At 41.1% G+C, this 24213-nt stretch overlaps 1 protein-coding gene across 1 annotated transcript in view; it reads right to left on the minus strand.

The window, feature by feature from the left end:
- LOC310856112 (atrial natriuretic peptide receptor 1-like) overlaps nt 1-24213 on the minus strand; it is a 65961-nt gene that overhangs the window by 22571 nt on the left and 19177 nt on the right. Inside the window, exons 3-5 of the mRNA XM_083761341.1 lie at nt 17811-17998; nt 15061-15174; nt 13218-13353 (exon numbers count right to left, since the gene is read on the minus strand). Of these exons, the coding sequence (XP_083617467.1) occupies nt 13218-13353; nt 15061-15174; nt 17811-17998 (438 nt within the window). The remainder of the gene's footprint in view (nt 1-13217; nt 13354-15060; nt 15175-17810; nt 17999-24213) is intronic.

Raw genomic sequence — 24213 nt, forward strand, 5'->3', positions numbered from 1 at the left:
TTACTACTAGGAATTATCAGAGGAAATCATGTAAAAAAATATATAAATTTTTTGTGTGCAAATGTTATGCACATTTATAATAATTATTAAAATAATAATAATAAATTAATAATTTACATTTGGGGGATATCTTTCACAATAATGAATAAAACATGTTCTAGACATTCTAATGATCACAAAAAAAACACATTACATATTACTTTTATTAGGGTTAAAGTTAAAGGTCAACGTTCATAGGTTAAAAACAATCAAAATTGCAGAAAGTCCAGAGATTTTTAATTTGTGTGAATTTCAGCCTCTGCGGGGGGTATTTATATGCAAATATCATGAAAATATTCAATAACTTCCATTTATAGGCAGAATATCACCACCAAATTTACATCACGCTGGTGTACTTGTTTGTACTACAGCATTTACTTGCACAAGAAACGTTTAATTAGCCTACTTTTTGGGCCCAACCCAACTTCCCAAGACCATCTGTAAACAATTCCCCCCTATCAGTAATGTGATATATTACATCACATTACCCACACTGAACATCATTTGCTGTTCATATATTCAGAATGGGTAAGGTCTAGTTAAATAAACAATTAAACATGCTCTGCAGTGGCGTGCACAGACATTTAGAGGGGCAGGTTCTCAAGTGAAGGCTGGTTGCCTTAATAGTGTGAGATTGATAGATATTGGGGCCCAAATAATATATTAGAAGCGTGTCACCATGGTCCACATACTGTACAGTATGTCTATCTGTGCTCTGAAGATGCACAAGGCCCACCCACCACTTAACATGGGTGCTGTGTTAACCACTTAAACCCCAGTGTCCTTATTGCGGAAAGCTTCGCAGAAAATAGCAGATCAACAAGCTCACATCGGCCATGAGCAGTCCATGTTCCTTTTATGCCAAAATATGGAGATCTCTGTATCTGTCAATCCCTGATGTCATCATTTGGGCATGGCCCCTTTTATGTCCATAAATGGAGCAGACAGATTGTTTTGCGCCTGCTGCCATGACGACACAGCGTGATGTCTACCTTCAGTATTTAGAAAAGAAAAGAACCTCCTCCAGGAGGCCAGAAGAGACTAAAACATCAAAAAGAATTATTAAAAGAAATGAAAACAGTAAATGTTTTAGAATATATCAGTCACCAGAAAAAAGGACGGGTGTTTCAGATGAATCTATCATGGTTAAAATAGAGTTTGAAGTTACAATGTATAGGAAGGGGGCGGGGCAGGGCAGCTAAAATGAATATCAAATGAATGAGCAATCTAAAAACTGTCTGGGGTGGTCACATAAGTCTGAGTAGACGATAAAATGATGGATTATTAAAGTTAGGGTAAGCGATTTTCTTTGGTTAAAAAAGGGTTGAATAGCACTATATTCTGATAGTACTCATTGCTATAGAATGCTTGTTCAGTAACAGGAGTCTCTCCAATTCTTTATTAAACAGAAAATGCATTTTCAAGTCAGGGTCAGGGGTCATCAATAGGTCCGTACACAGACAATGTGTCCATGGCAAGACTTGTCTGTGGCTAATTCTAGAGCTGCATGTGCACTTGTGACAGGATAAGAGTTATTAAGCGTGAGTTACACACCAAAAAAATAATACTACAAGGCTTTGCACCAATATATGTTGTGAACTTGCAAAATCGGCTAATATGAACTACCGGTATATAACTATGAATCATAAAACACATCCATGTAATTATGTGCATGAACAGACAAATACTGTACATGTGCACAAAAAGTACATTAGCTTGCATGCACAAGAAAAGCCCAACACATTTTGCACACCCAGTGCAATATAACTTATGTGTGTTATAACTGGGAGAGGAAATGGGTAAGCCTTTGGTAATTTAATGACAACCCCGCCCTTTTACAGTACATGTTACAGTTAAGTCATTTTCGACTCAAGAGTACTTTATGCACTGACACTAATGGAACCATTAGCATTTTGCAGACACAATGAATATTATCAATCAACCTTTCAAAGAATTTAAAGCAGATGAAAGGACTCCCTTTTATCTTGCCACACTAATTGAAAGCCCTGTGCCCGTTTATCTGTTACCCATTGTTCGCCTTCTCCTACCAAACCACTCCGTTTGCACACATCTCTCCACGCACAATACCTACTGCATGCCTGTCCAGACATAACGCACTATGTCGCATCCATGCAACATGTTATTGTGCAACATTTCACGGCGATGCAAATTACATCACACTTTAGGCTGACTTACATAGTTTCCAAAAGGATAACCACTCAACCTACTACTGTAGTTTAACTCCCTGTTCGTTCTGTATTGTTCTGTACAGTGTACACTGCCTAAATCATTGTCTGAGCTTCCATAGTCCCTTCCCATGTCAGAATTTGTTGACCTTTCTTTGTGTTTTTACCAAGCCCTATATATGCCCACATCTCACAAGTGTATATCGAGACTCTACTGATTTAATTAATAAAATTTTATGTCTAACTGAACTGATTATGAAGCCTTTACACAAATATATCACGTTTGGAAGCTTTCTGCTTCTATCTCCAGAACTAGGACGATTAGAGAGATTTCAACAAATTTCTCGGATGAGTAGCATCGGTTATATTTATGTGCTTAATTATGCATTGTCCCTGAATCTAACAGTGGGCCAGTTGCTCTATTGACATTTTCATTTCCGTACCAAATTAGCATGACCATTGAGGCCAAGGGATGGATGGTCATCAGGTGTGTTTATGTGCTCAGAGAAATGACATTTTGTCTAGCCTTGATTGGACTAAACCATTATATGGCTGTGGAAATGTCAAAGCTGTGTGAGGTTATTAAAGTAATAAATAACTACTACAGGTGCGGCCTGCCACTGTGCGAGGGAGAGCAGACCTTTGAGATGGACGCAGCAGATTATCACTGTGATGGAAATGGGAGATATGGTTGCTGCTCATACAGATTACACTCTCACGCACAATAAATACATGCAAATGCACATAAATGTGCACACACACAAACATCAACACGTAATAATACGTATAGACCTACAACATTGTACAACAAGGCTCACATGAGCAGTGAGCAAACTCACAGGCAGCTACACCCAAGGAACCACATGAACACGCACACATGCGCACGCGCGCGCACGCGCACGCACGCACACACACACACACACACACACACACACACACACACACACACACACACACACACACACACACACACACACACACACACACACACACACACACACACACACACACACACACACACACACACACACACACACACACACACACACACACACACACACACACACACACACACACACACACACACACACTTTCCATGATCGCCCTCATTAACTTCCCTATTCCACATTACAATTGGTGACTGTTTAACTCTGCCTGTGGTCGGTGTGGGAAAATTACATTATCTGTGTGTTTTGCTGTCTGGCCTCGTGGACGGAAGTAAAGTGTTGTACTTATGATTTAACACCCACCTATAGTGATATGATAGTGAACATCGAACCATGTTAGTCATGCTCTGGGTAAGTGACGTATTGCTTTCCAGGAATACAGTGTGTGTCTGTGTGTATGTGCGTATATGCGCACACTGCATAATAATACTAAGCTAAACAAAGAGGCTAAAAGTTAAAAGTCGAGAGCTTAATTGGGCCTACTTTTTTATTGATTTTACCTTCACACACTCTACTTAGAAAGTAACAGGAAATAATGTTGTTTTTATCTCTGGAAACTGTATAGGCAATACCAATATTGGGGTGACTGTGTAAATTAGTGGGTAGAATAGGGCATAGGGATAGTGGGTGTGGTTTTCTGGACCCACTGAAAAATCGGCCATTCCGTCAATTATTTTAATCCTAGAATTGAGCCATCCAGGATCCTGGTGAGTCATGACCATAAAACCTTTGATTCTGTGTAATAATGAAAATGGAAAATGTTAAACAAAGGGTATTAATTAAATGTAGTATATCATAAAATTAAATATTCACTTTTTTTCCTTCTTCACAGAATCAAAGGTTTTATGGTCATGATTCACCTGGATGGCTTGATTCTAGGCTTAGACAAGACTATGGAAAGAATGAATTGGAGAGTTTTCAGTGGGTCCAGAAAACCACGCCCACTGCTTTGCTCTATAGGGCCAGAGCCTTAGATATAGACAGTTACGCAAACTCCGTTCACTTCATGGGGCCAGTCCAAAAGTGGCTCTCCCACATAGACTTGTATTGAGAATGGGGACAACAAACTGGGACAAGTCCTGGACCGGAAGTAGGCAGAAATGCATTGGATTCAGGCAGCTTTAATGATCTTAAATCCCTTTATTTTAGATTGTTAGTACAACATAAACATTAAAGAGACTTTAGTTGTTACTGTACAATACTTTATAACAGTTGTCATGTTGCACACATGCTTAAAATAGCTCTTATTTGCACCACCCTCGTTGAAAACAATGTATTTCCAACTCCAGCTTGTCTCAGTTCAGGCTGCATGAACAGCGCTTGAGCGCTCGGTTTCTGCCCCCTCAATATCGTAACTCTTCTATTAGATGGCTCTGGACTGGGCCAATTGTGTCAGTGCCCAGGGGCCATGATACTTAAATGTATAGGTTAACGCTCAAATAAAACATGTGGGCCAATCAGTGAGTCTATAGGCCTACGAGACCCCTCCTATAGCTGTAATGGGGTCCCTGATTGTTTGTTTGATTGATTGATTGAATACTTTATTAACAGTTTGCAGAAAAACGCACAGTAAAGTGCGTTTTCAATACAAGGTCTGAGGATTTAATTTTAAAACACAAGAAAGCCTATGGCTTGTTTCCATTGGGGTACACTCATATTCAATTCATCTGAACGTTTGACATATGAATATACAGTACTATGCAAAAACATAATTATAAACGGTCAGAAAAAATAAACAAAAAATACTATGTACAGTAAAGGGGGAGGGGCATCCTAATATGGCCGTTTAACTTTTACCACGGTTGTTTTACCTTTCCTTGTTAGATGAACTGCATGCTCTATTGAACTGCACCTTTATGTCACATGAAGCAGATTCTGATTTTGATCTTCCAAGACACCTTCCGTAAGGTGTTGCATGTTGTGGGTGCACAGTGAATCTTGGTATACTGAATAATAAAAAAGGCATCATCCCAATCCATCATCCATGGTGAGAACTGGCTGTCCATTAGTTAATGGACCAGAAGCCAGGGAGAGAGAAGCAGATGTAACCTGATCTGTCCACCAACGCCCAATCACCCCCATCCTCACTTCCTCATTCATGATCTGTATAGTGTCAGACCACCTCCCTTCATCCATGTCGTATTTGTCATGGATATTGCTTATGATAAAATCTTATTAGATTCTACCTCAATCTCTTTACTCTGTCTCACATGCTATTTTGGTCTCTCCATCTCTCAATTCCACTTCTTTCTTTCACTCAAACGCACGCACGCACGCACACACACACGCACGCACAGTCACAGACCTCCTTGTCTGACCTCTATCAAGTATTGATAACTGTTAATGAGCTTTTCTTTGAGTGTAGGAAGCCTGGGAGAGGGAGATAAAGTAAGGGAGATGCAGGAGAGAAGATTACAGATTAAAAGGGCATATGAAAAGCACATTTTTCAAGAAAAAAGAACAAGACCCGTCTAATAACTGCATGTGTGGCTTCCCTGTGCAGTCTTTATCAATAGCAAATGACCAATAACGTGCTGTTCATGAAGGAATCAGAGAGTTCACATTATACGCCAAGGATGCAATGAACCATTAACATCAGTGCTGTTTTGGGGTGTGTATCTGTCTGGTCTCTGCTACAGAGATACATCAGGCACTGTCAATATTCGGTTTCATGATGTCATGCCTGTATCAGTGTGAGCTGACATCGATCTACCCCACTGCTTCCTAAACCGTGGGTCGGGACCCATTTGTGGGTCACGGACCAATTTGTACGAGTCAAAAACAAACAAACAAATCTAAGAAATTTCATGAATAAAAATAATAATTAAGAAGTACTGAATAATATATAAGGCAAGCTTGTAGATCTGCTATTTTCACTATTTTGGGTCCGGCATGGGCAAACGTTTAGGAACCACTGATCTACCCTACTCTACTCTGTGGAAACATGCATATTAGAGACATACAAATATAATAATAATAATATCTATAAGTAACTAAAATTATTGCTACAATTATTTTCCACAAAAGCAAGGGTTTTGATTTTGGAAGGAATTAACTACTAGATCATTTATAAACTAGAAATGATTGATCGCCTTTGGCTAAACACAGAGCCTTTAAATCAGCACATGGGCAGAGCATGCATGCTGTGAGATAAATCACAACTGGACATAATGTAACATCTGGCTTCCATTTTGTCTTAAGTCAAAACACAACATAAAACGATCTCATTAAATTAGGACGTTGTGTCCCATTCTGTGCCTTCTGTTGCATGTTTTGTGTCTTGAGGTCTTGCAAATCGCAGTTTGCCAGTTTTCTCCTTGTATATCTAGGCAGTGGCAGACAGAGACAACAGCTCAAAGCAAGAATCCTCCCGGTCCATTTGTAAACTCTCAGTTGGTAAGGATAATGTCCTGCAAACTTGACACCTGTGTATTTGTCCTGCACATTGCCGTTTTTGAGTGGTGCAACCACTCCCTTACTGTGGTAATTTCGGGTGTGTCAGTACAGTACAGTACAGTACAGTACAGTACAGTACAGTACATTACAGTACAGTACAGTACAGTACAGTACAGTACAGTACAGTACAGTACAGTACAGTACAGTACAGTACAGTACAGTACAGTACAGTAGAGGGTACAGTAGAGGGACCCCCACACGGTAACTCTGTCGTTTCTCAACGGTTTCGGACGCGGGGAATCGTGCCGGCACCCTGGGTGCGTTCCTGTGGGTCTGGAGCTTCCACCCCACCCCCCACCCCCACACGGAGTTGCACCACTCACTTCACACGGGTGTGATTTATTTTTTACTTTACTTGACTTCACTCAACATCGTCAAAATATTGTTACTGTCCTGCTGATGGGGAAGTTACAGAGAGATACTACTTGAGTGTGACTATCAGCTCTATCCAGATCCTATAGCATTAACCAGCCATGCCAGTCAGTAATACTATAGCTGGAAAACAATGTGTGGGCAGCAGCAGTGGTAAAAGTCCAGCTGTAAAGGCCACTGAGTGATGGATGTCCTAGGAAGGATAAAGGAGGTGCAGGCGGTCAGAGAGATAGAGAAACAGAGAGGCAAGCATAGGATGATGTCTTCTCCTGGATCTAAGGACGTGGAGAAGGGCTTGAAGGAAAAGGCAGGAAGCTCTGGTTTCACCGATTAGATTTCCAGCCTATTTTTGGGGTCCCCCTGCCTTTTTTTAAGGTCTTTATTCAGCAAGACAAAAAGGAGGATGTTCTCTTTCAGTGATTATGAGAGATAAAGAAAAAGAAAACATGAAAGAGAGAAAAGGGCAGTAGTAAGTGCATATTCTCAGTATAGTAAGTGCCAAGCATATTCTCAATATCAACTCTCAATTAATATATATGAAATACCAATCAATCAACTCCAGTCTCCAAATCAACTCCAAAGCAAGACTAGCGAAAATAATGCTAACTTTGTTTGTTTTGGTGTGAAGCGCAGTGTTGCGAAACAAGCGACCATGTCTATGAAAACAAATCCAAAATAAGCAACCAGTTTCACTACTTGAGCCCTATTACATCAGCTATATATTTTTAAATGAATCGTGAAAGCAAACCCAAATAAGCAACTACACTTCAGAAATAAGTCCAAACTACATAAAGCAACGGGCAACTATGAATATTAACCTATGTTACAGCCAGGACAACTAGCCCAAAGTCGCTTATAATAAGCAGACCTGGCAACACTGCAAACCAGCGCTTTCTGCAATTTGCATGGTGGAAAATAAGGTTTCGTCGGCAGACTGTCTTTGTGCGGATAAAAAATGCTAGTCTGTTGCAATATGAGAGTTTTAAGTAGTCGAGTAGACTAGTCTGGACAAGTTTCCTCGGCCTGGAGTCACCTTTAGATGGTAGAGGAGGAGAGCAGGAGTCTGGGAGGTAGACGAGAGGTGAAGATTGAATAATGGAGCTAAAGGGAGGTGAGGCTGACAGACACATGTGATGATGAAGAGTTGATGACATAGTAATATCCAGGAAAGAAGAGCTTACATATTTTGGCTGAATTATTGACAAGTTAAAAAAAAGTAAATCAAAGTCAAAGAACCAGATTCTTGGGCAGAATGTCCTCTTTTGTCAACAAAAGTGATTGATTGATTGATTGAAATATTTATTAACAGTTTGCAGAATTACAGTACATTTCAAGCACAAACTCAATACAAAGACTGTTAACTGTGAGTGGACGACCCAATTAAGCATTACACTTGTTTACAAGAGGGTCCACCGTGTTCAATTCATCAAAACATTTAGAGACATACAAATAGACACTTCTATATAGTCAAAGAACAGAACAGGAATTTATTTTTTCATTTATTTTTATTTTCTCTTTTGCTCTCACTCCTCTATCCTGTCTCTTCTCACTGCACATGAAAATATATTAATTAATTTCACCCTCTTCTTTACACTAAACCTGTGATGAGACAATAAAGCTCATTCTGATTATACATATTATATTATGTTTTCCAAAACATATTAATTTAAACACATTTTGGATTCTATTAAAAAAAGAATAATAATAAAGTAGTTATTATTATTTTTATAATAATGAACTGCTAATATAACTCAATTGCTTTCCTGTGAATGAAACGGAGCCATCGCTATGGAAGCCATTGCTATGGAAGCCATTGCTGAATGTTTTTGTTTCAAGTTTTAAGATAGCCTTGGTTTTAAATGATGTGCGATGGGTCTGTGTTTTTTGGGGAGGATGTTCCCCTCTTGGTTGTGATTTATTAATGAAATGTTGATTGAGAAGATGCTCTGAGCCAGCTCTGCCTCTTTCTCCAAGATCTCAGCATTTATTCAGAGAGATGGAAAAAAGGGAGTTGAGGGGGCTCATTCTATGAATGAAAGGCAGCCATCATGTCTGCCTGTGGCTAACTAAATTACAATGATGGATTCCGCATATGTCTAGCTATCTCCTGCCTGCGTTTCCCTCTGTTAGCCTCCCATTGCCCTCCTCTAAGTGTTTACCTCTACTGTTAGCAAGCTCCTGGTGATGGAGGTTTCTCTAACAAAGGAGATGAATGGAAAGACAGTGGGCGTTAAAGGACGATGGATGGGTAGAAAATGAAAGAGTAGTGGATGTGAGTGAAAGGAAAGGGAGATGGAGAGCAAAATAAATCATCAGAGTACACGCATGTCTCGCCCCTGGTTACTGCTGTCATCTTAAAATGTGAACATTATGCGTTGAAACAGGCAATTAAGTAGCTTCTTAATTAATCCTAACATAAGGCATATGCCCATGCAGTAACCTTCCATCTTCTCAATGTCAATCATCTCTTTCCCTGTGCCTGTGACCAAAAAGGGGCCTTTGACCTCAGTGACCTTCCAAAAATAAACATCACCCTCTCTGCTGCCCACCCAAACAAACTATAGAGCCAGAGCTAGAGCCTAACCCAAATACACAAGAAAACACAATCTGAACACCAGCCTGATTGGACAGGGCAGGTGATGAAAGCTTGTCATTGGCTTAGCATAGACAAGTGGTTTGTTTAGCTGGTCGAGCTGGAACGATCTCTCATAAACATGCAGATCCTGGTGGCAAGTAGAGAGGTGTGTGTGTGTGTGTGTGTGTGTGTGTGTGTGTGTGTGTGTGTGTGTGTGCGCGAGCACACGCGTGTGTACATGAATACACCCATGTTGAGGCAAAAAAGGGAGATTTTAGGTGAAGAGGGATTGATGGGGCTTCTATGGGCCCAGTCAGCTCCTCAACAAACTATTTAAAAGCTCATCCATCATTTGCAGGCTTGTTGGTCTGTGTGCTTTGGAAATCGCACCATAGAGGAAGTTGGTTAAGGTTCATCAAGTTGCAAACTTGATGACCTATAGTCAACTCAGATCACCCTGCACACCAGATTTTTAACACAGTTAACTCAGTTAACACAACGATTTGCTGTATAGGGTGGGGTTGTCATAAATGCTGTATCTTGTTAATGTATACAATATGGGGTTCAAAAATCCTGTCTTTTATGTGTGTGGGTGGAGGGAGTGGAGGTTTATGCCGCACATTTTATAACTTTGTACATAATTAAATGCATAGATATGTATACTGCTTTCCCCATTGTCTTTTAATGTGAAGCATATGGAGTTTGAGCATGACATTGGATACAAATAAACGTCTAGACAAGAGCGCAATGAAGACACTGAGATTGTGTCAGGGTTGGATTGGAGGTCATGAGTCAGTTCGTCCACCAAAGAAACAGATTTTGTTTTTGTATTTCTTCTACCATTAGATGTAAATACAAACATTACATAACACAAAAGCAACCTATCAATACTTAATGCATTCAATTTATATAGATGCATATACATAAGCAAAAGCATATATCAAGTATCTTCTCCATTATAAATCATCACAATTAGCTTCCACATGTATCCTATTAGACACTTGAATGAGGATTTTGAGTGACTACATTGTGCAGTGTCCGGAAATGTACTTCCAGAGAAACCAGAGGAAAAGAGAATTTGGAAGACATGCAGAAATGAGACGAGATATGATGAGAGGGGCTGTTCAATAACACGATTTGCAACGTTGGCATTTTTGTGGTTTCTCTCTCTCTGCCTCTGCTTTCTGTCTCCTTTCTGTCTCCTTCCAATACCTTGAAGAGAAGCCGAAGAGGAAACATCTGCTTGTCCACCAAAAGACAAAAGCCGCAACCAAAACGGATCTATCTTTTCAATTCCTACACAGTAAAATCCTCAATGTTAATTTATCTATTTGTAAATCCATGAATGTACAAATGGAACCAAATGGACCCTTGCAAGTCGATTTGGTTCCATTTGTACACGCTCAGAGTTAAGGATTTTACTGTGTACTGGTTTGAGGTGGTCTGCTCAATTTTACAATCTCATAATGTTATGGTTAAATACTATAATAATAACCAGTAAGACGCCCTGAGGTCACCCAGGCGGTGACGGCAGACTGCTGAGCGAGCGCTGGCGCTTTGGCATGGGGGGTCAGAATAGATCAACATATGGAATGAATTCTGTACTGGCCATATATGGAGCGTGTCTTCAGTGTACAGGGTTTGATGAGGTCAGATCAATATATGGAATGGAGCGTGTCTTGAGTCTACAGGGTTTGATGAGGTCAGATCAACATATGGAATGTCAGAACAGGTCAGCTCCATATATAGAGATCTAAAGGTGGCAGCGAGGGAAGTGTCTTGAGTGTACAGGGTTTGAATTCAGAACTACAGAGAGGCTGTATTCATTGCTTCATGTCATGCTCAGAACAAAATTAAGAACCAGAATGCCTAAAGCATCCCACTGGCCATTTAAATGCAACCATGTGTACTTGTGCAGAGAAGGGAGGCTAGCTCCACATTGACCAAGATGTTGTCTCATATGTCATGACTAAACAATGATGATGTGTATTAGCCAATCAGCTTCAGTATACAGAGGGCTGTATAGTTTTGTACCATGGTACTATTACAAGGACATATGTTTTTCTGTTAAAATTGGCCCCCCTGTCAGGTGAAAAGAAGCTAGCCTGGCTAATAAGCCAGACCGAGGCTTATTAGCCAGGCTAAAAAGAAGCAGCTTGGACTCCTCATGCATAGAAGGAAGCATGAGGCCAGTCCGCGGCAGAGGAAGTGTAGCGCCCATGATTACATTAGATAATTGACACTGGGTGAACAAATGGGTTGCAAAATCGTGGGATAAAAATGTAAGAAAAAAGAAACAAATAAAAACACATGGCACATGACATGATCATTATGTAAAGAATGTATTGAGGATGTATTCACAGAATATGTATTTGTAACAAAGGTCGATGATACCCATGATGTTGTAAACGGACGCTATAAATAATGGTATAAATGGTAAGCCGGAGGTCCAGGGAGGGGAGAAGGAGAGAGCTAATAGCCTTGGACACCTCCAGGGATTTAACATCTCTGCTTTGCCTGGCTGTCACTGAATGAACACAAGATTAACTCGTCTATATTTGGGGAACCCACAACAATAACACAACTGACTTCTCTTGGCATCTTTAAAACATAAACTAACAAAATTTATTATAAGGCATTGAGTCAACAGAAGGTAAAAATATATATTTTTGTTTTAATAAATCATTGGTTTACAGAATACTGATGCATGATGGGTCTGTGTTGTTTTATGGGTATCCCAGAGTTTCTGTTCATCCCAGTCCTCTGGGTTGTGATTTATTAATGAAATGTTGATTGAGAAGATGGTCTGAGCCAGCTCTGTCTAAAATCAAGAACTCAGTATTTCTTGAGGAGTTGAGGGGGCTCATATCTCTTTAAGATAAATTACAATTTGAGTGCTTTGTTAAAGCACAGACAACCTCCACAGAAATTCTTACCATTACAAAATGCAGGCCGTTGAAGAAGAATGAAATCATTCCACAGTAGCCAAATGTACCTTCCTCCAGCAATAAAATGTTTCAGACAATAAACTAGGGTACTGGAAGAAATATCATCACAGGGTCTCCCAGCATGGGTCTATTCGGTTCCATTTGTACACTCTCAGAATGAAATGAACACTGAGGACTTTACAGTGCACACGGTTAAATCTGTTTACCAGATCGACGTCCTCCAAGACCACAGAGAGTAACTGTCAGGAGACCCATCATTACATATGTTACTGTATATTCATGCAGGTGTACACAACCACAGTCTTCTGCTGTTGGTCACTGAGGCAGTCAATTCATATTCACAGACACGGCTTCCATTTTGCATTTTGAAAATATTGTTGCTTTGTCGTATAGTATCGTGTAGATCAGCGATCTTAACTATTTTTCAACAATTTTGAAAAGTGGTTATAGCTGGGGAACCACAGGCCCAAAATTGGACAGGACCTGACTTTACATGCCGTACATTTTATTTGTGTTTTTTCTATTCATTTGGTCATTAAGGTCCACAGAATGAGAGGCCTGCTCTGCCAGAAACATCGCGAAAACAAGTTATTAGCATTCATTTTGCACGAACAACACTAAAAACGTCCATAGCCGTCATCACAAATGTGATGAGGTCAGTGGCTATGGCCGAATTTCTAGAAAACAGACTTACCATGGTAGGTTCTGTTCCACATCTTGGTGGTGACAGTTTTCCCTACAGGCCGCTCCCCTGATGGGTTCATGGTCTCCTTCAAAGCATGGGCGTAGAGCATCAGACCGTCATAGAAACCTGCAGAGATTATGTTCTTCTGGAAGACAGAAAACATTAACATCAGAATAGGATAATTTCTTCATAGCGGACTGGTATCATAATGTACAAAATCTCAAGGACAAATTTAAAGTCCACAGTTATTACAGTAAGATTGCCTGTTGGAGCCTGTAAACCTGTGATGTAATGATACGTTTGATTCAGATTCTGTTTATTAACACTACAGTATGGATAATGGGCAATGCCAGATAGCCTATAAGCTCTCTCTCTCTCGCATACAATTTAATAACTGCAATTTCCTGCTGGATGTATAAAGCCTTGACAAAGATAAAAATGTGCATACTAAATGACAGATCTCTGATGCAGCCTGTCATCCAGGCTGTCCAGGCTGAAAGACTGGCTGATTATGTCACTTGGCCTTATTAGATGTGTTGATTTAATGGGCCCTCTTGCTATCAGCCATATCTAATCATTAAACATTCATAATAGTGGTTCCCAACCTTCTTTCCTGAGACCCCCAGTTGTGTGCTCACACGCAAGCGCAAGTCAGTCACACACACACACACACACACACACACACACACACACACACACACACACACACACACACACACACACACACACACACACACACACACACACGTCTGTTTTCAGACATTTTAGCTCTATACTGGTATGATGAATAGCAAGAATAGCAGATCAACAAGCTCACACATGTCACACTGCAAAGCATTGTGAACTTGTAGATCTGTATTTTTTTTTAAACCTAATATCTTCTTAGTGAGAATCAATGCATTACTATTATCACCGTAATCATGGATCCTATCAAACACTGAAAGGCTGAATGAGAGCCTAAACAAAATGATGTAACAAAACACAGACATAATATCATTCTTTGTAAGCACTCATGTTAGGGGGATCTGCCTGCATGTTTCTTAATCAAATTGGTTTTATTTAGCAGTCTGTTGTTAATGTTCAACTAGCTTCATAAGCCTGACAAACAGAAAGCCCGAGAACCATGCCTAGACCCAGCGTGTTCTTCTTCTGGCTGCACCTAAATCTAAAGTGTATGCAGATAAGATTTGTGAGATGACACTACCTCCTCTCTCTCTCTCTCTCTCTCTGCCTTTCTCTGCCCATCTCTCTGTTACTGTGTATCTTGTTCATCTAATTGTGTGACAGTGCTTCTTTTATGCTGTCATCCTGTACCTGTGTGCAGGACACAATGTGAAGATACGATCGGCCAAACTAAATTAGCTTGCTTCTCTAAATTGAATTGGACCAATCAGCCAGGCGTTGTACAGGAGAAAATTAGCTGATAGACCCGCTGAGCATTACCAACACTAAACGTGCTCTCTCTGATCTGGATACAACACAAACACACCTTTAAGAGGAATAGAAACTATAGAAATGAACAGATCTACTGCTTTACATACTTTTCTGTTTTCTCTCTCCATTCTTATTCGCCTTTCATCAGCATAAGGCCCTGACTCTATACTGTAGCCCAGTGGTTCTCAATTTGGGGTCCACAGGGGGTCCTTGAAGCAGTACCAGCCGGTCCCCAGACAAATTTGTTAATTTAGCAGTTAAACCGATTTAACCATGTATACATTATGTGTTGTGAGCTTGCAGATCTGCTACTTTCAAAATATTTTTTTTTCTTGGGGGAGCTTTAACATGCACACAAACAGAACACACATGCACACACATGGACACTGTACTGTATGAATTGTATTATGTTCCTTACCAGTGAGTCCTCTATTGTATAGTTGAATGTCTTCTTAGCATCTGTCCTCAAGTGGCTGACAAAGTCTCTGTACCCAGGGTTCTGTGGCTCTCGATACGTCAGTATCTTCACACTCTTAAAATAGACAGAAAATAATACTTTAGTATTTTCATTTTGGTCTGCTGGTGAAAGGGCTTGGGCCCCCAAACTCCTCTTTTGATTTGATCATCTATTACTACTGTTATGGTGCTGAAATGTTTAAACAAGATGCTGAAACAAGTCATGAGTGAATGATTATTTTGTTGTTAACTGAAATCGTACCACTGTGTTTATTACCAAACTGTAAATATAAGTACCCAAGTGTGAGTGCGGGGGGTCGGGGAGGGCCCCCATGATAATTATAAAAACTCTTCGTCTCTGGTCATCTGTGTGTGAATTTGTGTGAATGGGTGAATATAATGCACATTGTAAAGCACTATGGATTAAGGCACTACATAAATGCACCATTTACAGTACCATTTTGTACGTGTTTTGTCCGATATGTAACATCAAGGCTGTGACAGCGAGGATTTTCTATATTCTATTCCAATTCTACTCCACCCAAGCCCCTGTGTCGCACGGCTCACAATGCATTTCCAATGGGAGTCAGCTTGCTGGCTGTCTTCTGCCCTCCTCCCCCTCCCATTGGAAATGCATGGCGAGTCGTGTGACACACAGAATTGACAGGAGACAGAGGAGGAGACAGCTGTCTCTTAGGTGTGAACGGTCCCTAAGGCTCCTGACACACTATTAGGCAACCCCACACACTATTCAAACAAAATCGCTCTCTCTGTTCCGGGGGAGAGAAGGGTTAGAGCAGCTCGTAATTCAATTTCAATGGGAGTCACTGGGTTTCACAGAACAGCTCTGCTCCATGGCTGTGTTCTGCCCTCCTCCCCCACATGGAGCAGAGCTGCTCTGTGAAACCCAGTGGCTCCCATTGAAAATGAATTGCGAGCTGGGAATTCTACAGGTGAAGGGACTAACAGTGCGTTTTAACAACGGGCGAGCATCGGCCGACACATTGCGTAATCGTCCGGTATTGTCTAAAAATATTAATTATTTGTATCTACCCCCACGGCCCCCATTGATTCATTATATAGTCTAATGGCCCTTGGGATAAAGGAGTTATTAAGTCTATCTGTGCTACATGATAAAAACCTGTTACAGAATTTTCTCTTCTGAGAATAAAGTGCAGTGTACAGTGGGTGACTAACATCGTCCAGGATTGCTAGTGTTTTAGCCAGAGTCCTCTTCTCTGCCATCACCGCCACAGAGTCAGGCTTTCATGGTCCCTGTCACCTTGCCTGCTCACTTAATCAGTCTGTCTAGTCTGGCTGTGTTAGCTAGCAAGGTATTGCTCAGTATCAGCCATTATAGGAAGCCGCTCAATTGAGAGGAGGCATTGTTTCCTTTATCCATGATTTGTGTCTGACAAGAATGTCAACTATACTGTATGTCACAATGATTTGCCTTCTATGCTTTGTAACTGTCTGTTCTCCTATTGTATTCCTGTACTTCTGATTATGCGGACCAGTGTGTGTGTGTGTGTGTGTGTGTGTGTCGCGTGGGGGTGGGGGGGCGGGTCTATGTGCATATGCCTTTGTGGTTCTGTGTTTTCTTATCCTTGTCAGGCTTTATGTAATACTTTAATGCAGGTAAGTACCTTAATTTCCGGACTATAAGCCGCACCTTTTTACCCATGATTTGAACCCTGCGGCTTATACAACAGTGCGGCTTATCTATGGATTTTTACAGCTAACGCAGAGCCATCTAAGGCTCTGAGCTAACGAAACGGCCACTGGGGTTCCACCTGCGGCTTATAGTCCGGTGCGGCTTGTATACGTACATATTTGGGATTTTCCCTAAATTTGGCTGGTGCGGCTTATATTCAGGTGCGCCTTATAGTCTGGAAATTACGGTACATCTGTTGGTTTTGCGTGTCTGTGAAAGCGTGCATGTGTGCAATTATGTGTGCATTGTAGCCTAGGTGCCTGTGTATGTCTGTGTGTGTGTGTGTGTGTGTGTGTATGCACATGCGTATGTGTGTATGAACATCTTGTTGTAGTGCATGACAATACAATAGATGTTCTTTTAGATATTTTATGTCAGATTTCTAGTCATATGTTTCTTAATAATATAAATGGTAAATGGTAAATGGTGCATTTATATAGCGCCTTTATCCAAGGCGCTTTACAGAGATTGTGCATTACATTCACCCATTCATACACCGATGGCAGCGGAAACCATGCAAGGCACCAACTAGCACATCGGGAGCAATTTGGGGTTCAGTGTCTTGCCCAAGGACACTTCGACAGTAACTCTGGGGGAGCCCGGGTTCGAACTGGCAACCTTACGGTTACCATCCAGGCACTCTACCCCTGAGCCACCGCCGCCTCAATGAGACCAATCGATCTGAAATCTGAAAACGTACATTTTTCACTTTTTCCTAATGTGAGCTGTTTAATGGCACTTTTCCCACAGGCTACGGATTATGTAGTTGTAGTTGAGGTCCCATAGCCCAGATGATGGAAGGCCATGCTGTAGTTTTATTGGTTGTTTATCATGTCTCGTGTCGTGTCAAGTGGTCATGAACTAATTAATCAGCAGCTCTGGTTTCTCGGTGGTCAGAAAGAAAAGTGAATGATGCAGTCATGTTTACACACTTGCGGGGACATTTCTAATGTTACCTAGTCACTATAGTCTTAGTCTTCTGACCAGTATCATTGTACCTCAAAGGCCTGTTTGGCGACAGCGTCGTCCTCATCTCCTCTGGCCCAAGGCTGGCCATTCTTGGTGTTCAGGCTATCTCCAAACACGTCGATGAAGAAGAAGACATACTCTTCCTGAGGTAGCCCTTTCCGCTGAAAGTGAATCATCAGCTGCCTGAAGATGTCTGGAGAGCAGCACAAGAACACCACTGGAGGGACAGAGAGAGTGTGGAGAGACAACATTGACATTTGTAACAGACTGCTCAACCCCAGACCCCAGTACTTGAGTTAATACTCCTGGTCAAATAATATTACTAATACTCAACAGTGACAAGTGAAAGTTGCTCAGTCAAATGTGTACTTAAAGGGCTAGGACACTTTGGTAGAGGATGTAACTCCAAAGTTGGGCAAGAAAAATCAAAAATAGTTGCTCCATTGATTAGAAATTGATAATTCAAAATATTGTCCTCATTGACCTACCGGTACATTGTACAGTGAAATATCTCTCTGCTGTTTTTACATTTCTGTCTAATAAACTATTCAATCAATCAATCAGTCAATCAATCAATCAATCAATCAATCAATCAATCAAAGTCACTCTTTTCGCCCGTAAACTAACACAAACAAAAGCTGATTCTGACAGTATAGAACATCACACAACCCAGCACTGTTTGTTTTTTAAATCAAAATGTCAACTTCCGGTCTAATTTTCCCTTCATACAAATGTAGTGGAGTCAATATCACAATTTTTGTCTTTGTCTGAAATGTGGATTGAACGTCAAAACAAACTAAACCTAAGTGCAGTACTCAAGTAGATGTACTTACTACTTACTGCCCACCACTGCTAACAGAGTTGAGATTTATGAGATAATATTGGAAAGATTACTACAATATTGACTGAATATTAGCCCTGGGGCCTGGCAGCAATGAGAGCATCACTGGTAAACAGAATGGACTTCCACTGCTCAGGATAATAAACTAAACTAGAAAAAGTGCCCTTCCGGGCACAGGTCTCCACCAGGTTATCCACAGATCCGTGCAGTTAGAGGTAAAAACACTTTTCGGCCAGTTATAGCGCCACCTTGAAGCTGAGTTGAAATTGTTCATGTGGCATTTCGTCCTCGGCCTAGTGGGAATGTGGGTGCACAATTTCACGGAAATCACGCGATGTGTTCATGATTTGCAGCATTTTGTTTGAAACTGAGCACTCCTGTGAACTTTGGAAGCCAATCTTAACCAATCAGGATGGAGTCTGATAAATCTGAAAGACCCGTTTGGTTGAATGGCTCTAGAGAGACTGTGTACCAATTTGCGTGATGTTTGGACAAAATCTGTAGGTGTACTGTGCAAAAACTTGTTTTGCACAAAGCGGCCTCCTGGTGGCGCTATAACAGGCCGTTCTGGAAAGTTTGGGGCAGAGGTTCATGGTTGGTATCCAGGGAGTGTGTGTGCAAAATATGGCATCGAAAAACTTGTTTTGCACAAAGCGGCCTCCTGGTGGCGCTATAACAGGCCGTTCTGGAAAGTTTGGGGCAGAGGTTCATGGTTGGCATCCAGGGAGTGTGTGTGCAAAATATGGCATCGACCGGGTTAACGGTGGCCAAGATTAGCTGTTCACGGACACACGGACACACGGACACACGGACGGACACGCGGACGGACGGAGTGCAAAACATACTCTCCCCACATGCCTTCGGCCTGGTGGAGACAATTACAACTAAGGAGAGCCATATATATATATATTTTTTTTTTTATAGTTATTAGTTAGGCTTATATTTTGTAAAGAACTAGAGCCAAACTAGAGCCAAACGGGAACAATTATCCTTTTCTCCTGATGCTTTGTGCAGTTCGAATCTTATGTTGAAATACTGTTGAACAGTCTTGAATGTGCAAGAGTCAATGACGAACTGTGACCCATTTGCAGCATATACATAAATAATCTCCCTTGGGTGACATTCAAATGTAACAGATGACACTGTAATATGAAGTACATGCAAAAGACAGTGAACAGACTGCTCTTAAACTCACACAGATAATGGTCAGTGTCACTAAGTGGCATACAAACGAATGATTACTGTACATCTCAAATGGGAAAAAGAAAAAAGTGTTTGTGTATGTAGTGCTGTTCCACAACATTATATTTACAGTATCTATCAGACCAACCCATGAAGTGGTATCCAACTTAATATATCTTAGGTGTTATTCAAGACTCATTTCTGACAATATATATACAGCTTTACTATCTTGTACAGTCTCTTAAGTCCTGGATAATAAACCCAAAAGTTACATACATAATTGCCCAAGTACAGTCCCCTACTGAGCTCAGCGACGAGCTAATATCGTTGCTGTTTGGTGGAAACCTTGTATGTCCAAAACAGTTAATTTCAGGAAAAAGAACATGTGTTGTGTGTTCCTAGCCTGGTTTCCATGCCATAGACCCCGCCCAGGCGCCCACTCGACTGAGCGCAATGGTTCTTTGAGCTGGAGGCTCACAGGCTAGTGTGTTCCAATAACTCTAATGGATCCAATTTAGTTATTATTTCGTCACAAGCTCGTTAATACGTTTTATTGGTTCAATATAGGGTTGTCCCGATCCGATCACGTGATCGGAAATCAGGGCCGATCACGTCATTTTCAAATGATCGTAATCGGATCGGGAGCAAAAAAAAGTCATCGGGACATCCTATTCCATAGTATCAATATTATATCCATATCATGATATTAGACCCAAAAAAAATCGGTACTCAAAATCAAATGATCAGGAACGTGATCGGGACACCCCTTTTTTATTTTTCCTTTTATTTCTTCTTGCTATTTTTTAACTATTTATTTTAATTGTTTTTCTGTGTGAAATGCAAGGAATTGTTTCTGTTTTATTGGCATATTCGAAATAAACATGACAAACAAAAAAAACAATCCAAAAATAGCAAACAATAGCAGATCTACCAGCCTAGGTCACATGTTGCATCATGATGTGTTGTGAGCTGGTAGATCTGCAATGTTTGCTTCTTTTGTGTGTGACACTGTAGCAGTGTATGGCAAAGTATAGGGCATTTACAAAAAAACATAAAGGTTTAAATATGGACATACTGTACAAGGTTTCTTGTTTAACAATTACAAAATCTTTCATGGCCTAGCAGCCCCGGACCACCTCCACCCCCACATAGTACTTTCATGACCTTAATGACAGGTTAACCAGATCAACACCCTGAGGGAACATTATTGTCCCAAGGAGGAAAGAACCACCGGTCAGCTTTCCTGACCTGGGACGCCCTTCCTCTCTACATACATAATACTGTACACTACAGCAAAGTACCACCCACCATTCCTGGGGGAAATCATCTTACAACTTGGCTCGAAAGCAACCACATTTGTCATCATTCCTATAGCCTCTACAAGCTTGCTTTGTCTGTCCCGTATACAGTATCTGTATCTCTCTAATTCCATTGTCTTGATGGTTGTCTGATTACTTGCCAAAATTGTCTTGAGTACCAATACTTATGACTTATTGTGTATTTAATGTCCATGTTGTGTGTCTTATTGAAGCAACTACTTGACTTACTGGCCCAGGATGAAAAAATAAGAATAAATAATACACTAGTAGTATTACCTTCGTATAGCATGTGAACTAAGACCTGGCATTACTGCAACCAATCACAGAAGCTCAGCTGTCAATGTGCATGTACTGTAATAAAGATAGAGGCAGAGAGAGAGAGAGAGAGAGAGAGAGAGAGAGAGAGAGAGAGAGAGAGAGAGAGAGAGAGAGAAAGTGACTCCCTCATCATTTACACCTTCATAGTCCCAAACAAAACTGCCTGTCCAAATAGGTAATTTAGTAATCTGCCTTTCTTCTTGTTTTTCTTTCCATACCTATAACCAAATATATACTATATAATATATTTATATAATATATATTTGTTTCGTAAAAACCTCTCCAAAGTGACTTAAACATGGGTTCCAATCTTGCACATACTGTAATGTAAAATAGTGAAAAATGGTTTCTCTTTGTGTGAGATCTTTGATGTGAAGATCTTGCATTTACCCCTGTGTGTGCCTATACTATATGATATAGGCCCTATAGAATCATATTTATTTAAATTGGCAATGACAACTATGCAATTTATCTGAATTTATAATCACATAGCAATCATTTCTCCAGGCTATGGGATAAACATGCAGCCAGGCTATGGACCGGAAGTAGCCATTTGGGCACCATCTGTCCATCCGATTTATGGGAGCTAAACTACTAGCCAATTACAATGCTCCTGTCCCTCCATCTCAAGTGATGTACTGTACCGGCACTAGTCAATCGCAGGCATTACATAAGATAAGATAAGGCTCCAGACTGAAATGAAAACATGTCAAAGTTGAAATATAGTCATGAATATATGCATGTAAAAACAAAATCAGCTAAGTCACACCAACATTGTTTGTTCTATGCACCACCGATCTATATAGGCTATCTATCAGTCCTTTTATGCCCATATATGGAGATCCCTGATGTCATCAGTATATGCCCATATAGGGGCATGCCCCTTGTGCCTATATTGAGCCGACTGATGTTTGCTGATGCCATGACAACACACTGAAGTTAGACAAGACACTCCATATTTGGACATATATTTGGTACCCTTCGCCCCTCTTACTTAAGAAAGAGGGGAGAACAAAAACTATATATAGCAAAGAATTATTACTAGAGGAATATAGAGCTATACATTTTGGTGTAGTATCTGTTTTCTATTTATACTTTTTTCATAATGTGAGATATGGAGGGGGTGTGCTGCGGGATCTGTTTCTGGAAGATAATTGGGCTAGGCATACAACAGTGGAGGTATACTACTTTATGCAGTCAACCGAGATAAGGCACTTCATTAGTAAGACTGAGCAATATATCAGAGCCAAAGGGCATGCTCCCAGACACAGTCTTCATTAGGCTTAGGTAATTAATGGAGACAGTTAATAGCAAGTTCATAGGCAGTGTGATTTTACCCGCTACCACACTGGCGGGCACTTATATAGTGATGGGTATGTGCCCAAAATTAAGGCTAAAGCCATTAAGTCATTCTAATGTTTGAAGAAAGAGACAGTAACATTTTGAAACTATGAAGAGTCAGTGAACCATACGCTGCTTATAGAACTCATATTGTGGCTGGTGCTGAGACCAGTCATACTAGAAGCATTACGTACTCATCGTACAGTAAGTCGCACAGGGTGAGCATCCGCCAAATGGCAGCGATTGCATTGCATGTTCATATTATTGGGGTCTGTCTAAATTAGTCTCAGCTCACTTCTCCACAGCAAAATAACGCATTGTTTCTTACAGAATGTCAGTTAAGAAGTTTACCTATTTTATTCCTGTTATATCTGTATAGCATGGCATTACACACAAAGTAGTAATAATAGTATTAGTTAGTAGTAGTAATAGTAGTGGTAGTAGTACAGTAGGCGTAGCAGTAGTTGTAATAAGTGGTATTGCCGTTGTGACAATAATTTGTCCTGGGGGGCTGAAGGTGCAAATGGGGCAGTAACATTTTATTGGCTTCTGCCCAAACCTGAGGTTCGGTGTCTGTGCCACAGGAAGTCTCCAAGGGCGTGATGACATTCCTCCGGCCTGCCGTTCCTGTCTCGCTCGCTCTATTGTTTCAGGGTTTAACAACCTTGGGTCAGGAAGTGAGCGGTGAAACCACGGAAACAAGTCACCGAAGGCTAAAACTAAAAGCGATCTTCCGAGTTCTATACCCAACCAACCCCTCAACCCCCACCCCACCAGCCAGGGCAGCGAGATAGGAGCCAGGGAGTTATCTGAATTCAGTGTGTGTCAGGTTTAGGCTTAGTGGCCAGACTGAAGACTCATCCCATCAAGAAATACATACGGTATAAATCACACATCTTACTAGCTCTTTTTCTTTCTTTTTAAGTGGTTCAACCACTTCCTTAAGGAGCTATGTGTGTCTGTCACTGGTTGGGTCCCTAGGTCCCTGGCTGGGTTGTGCTCGGACAGACAGCAGCCTAACACGCACGCACGCATGCACGCATGCACGCACGCACACACGCACACACGCACACGCACACGCACACACGCACACACGCACACACACACACACACACACACACACACACACACACACAATAACTGTATATATGATGATTTCGTGTGTGACAGTACAGTACAGTACAGTACAGTACAGTACAGTACAGTACAGTACAGTACAGTACAGTACAGTACAGGGACCCCATGGGGACCCCCACAAGGTAACTCTGTCATTTCTCAACCGTTTCGGACGCGGGGTGGATCGTCAGAAGCAGCACGGCCCCCTGGGCGGGTTCCTAGATGTACCGGGGACCCCCTGGGGACCCCCACACGGTAACTCTGTCATTTCTCAACCGTTTCGGACGCGGGGCGGATCGTCAGAAGCAGCACGGC

The sequence above is a fragment of the Protomyctophum parallelum genome (assembly GCF_964188405.1).
Source record: "Protomyctophum parallelum genome assembly, chromosome: 3".
NCBI classification, from domain to species: domain Eukaryota; kingdom Metazoa; phylum Chordata; class Actinopteri; order Myctophiformes; family Myctophidae; genus Protomyctophum; species Protomyctophum parallelum.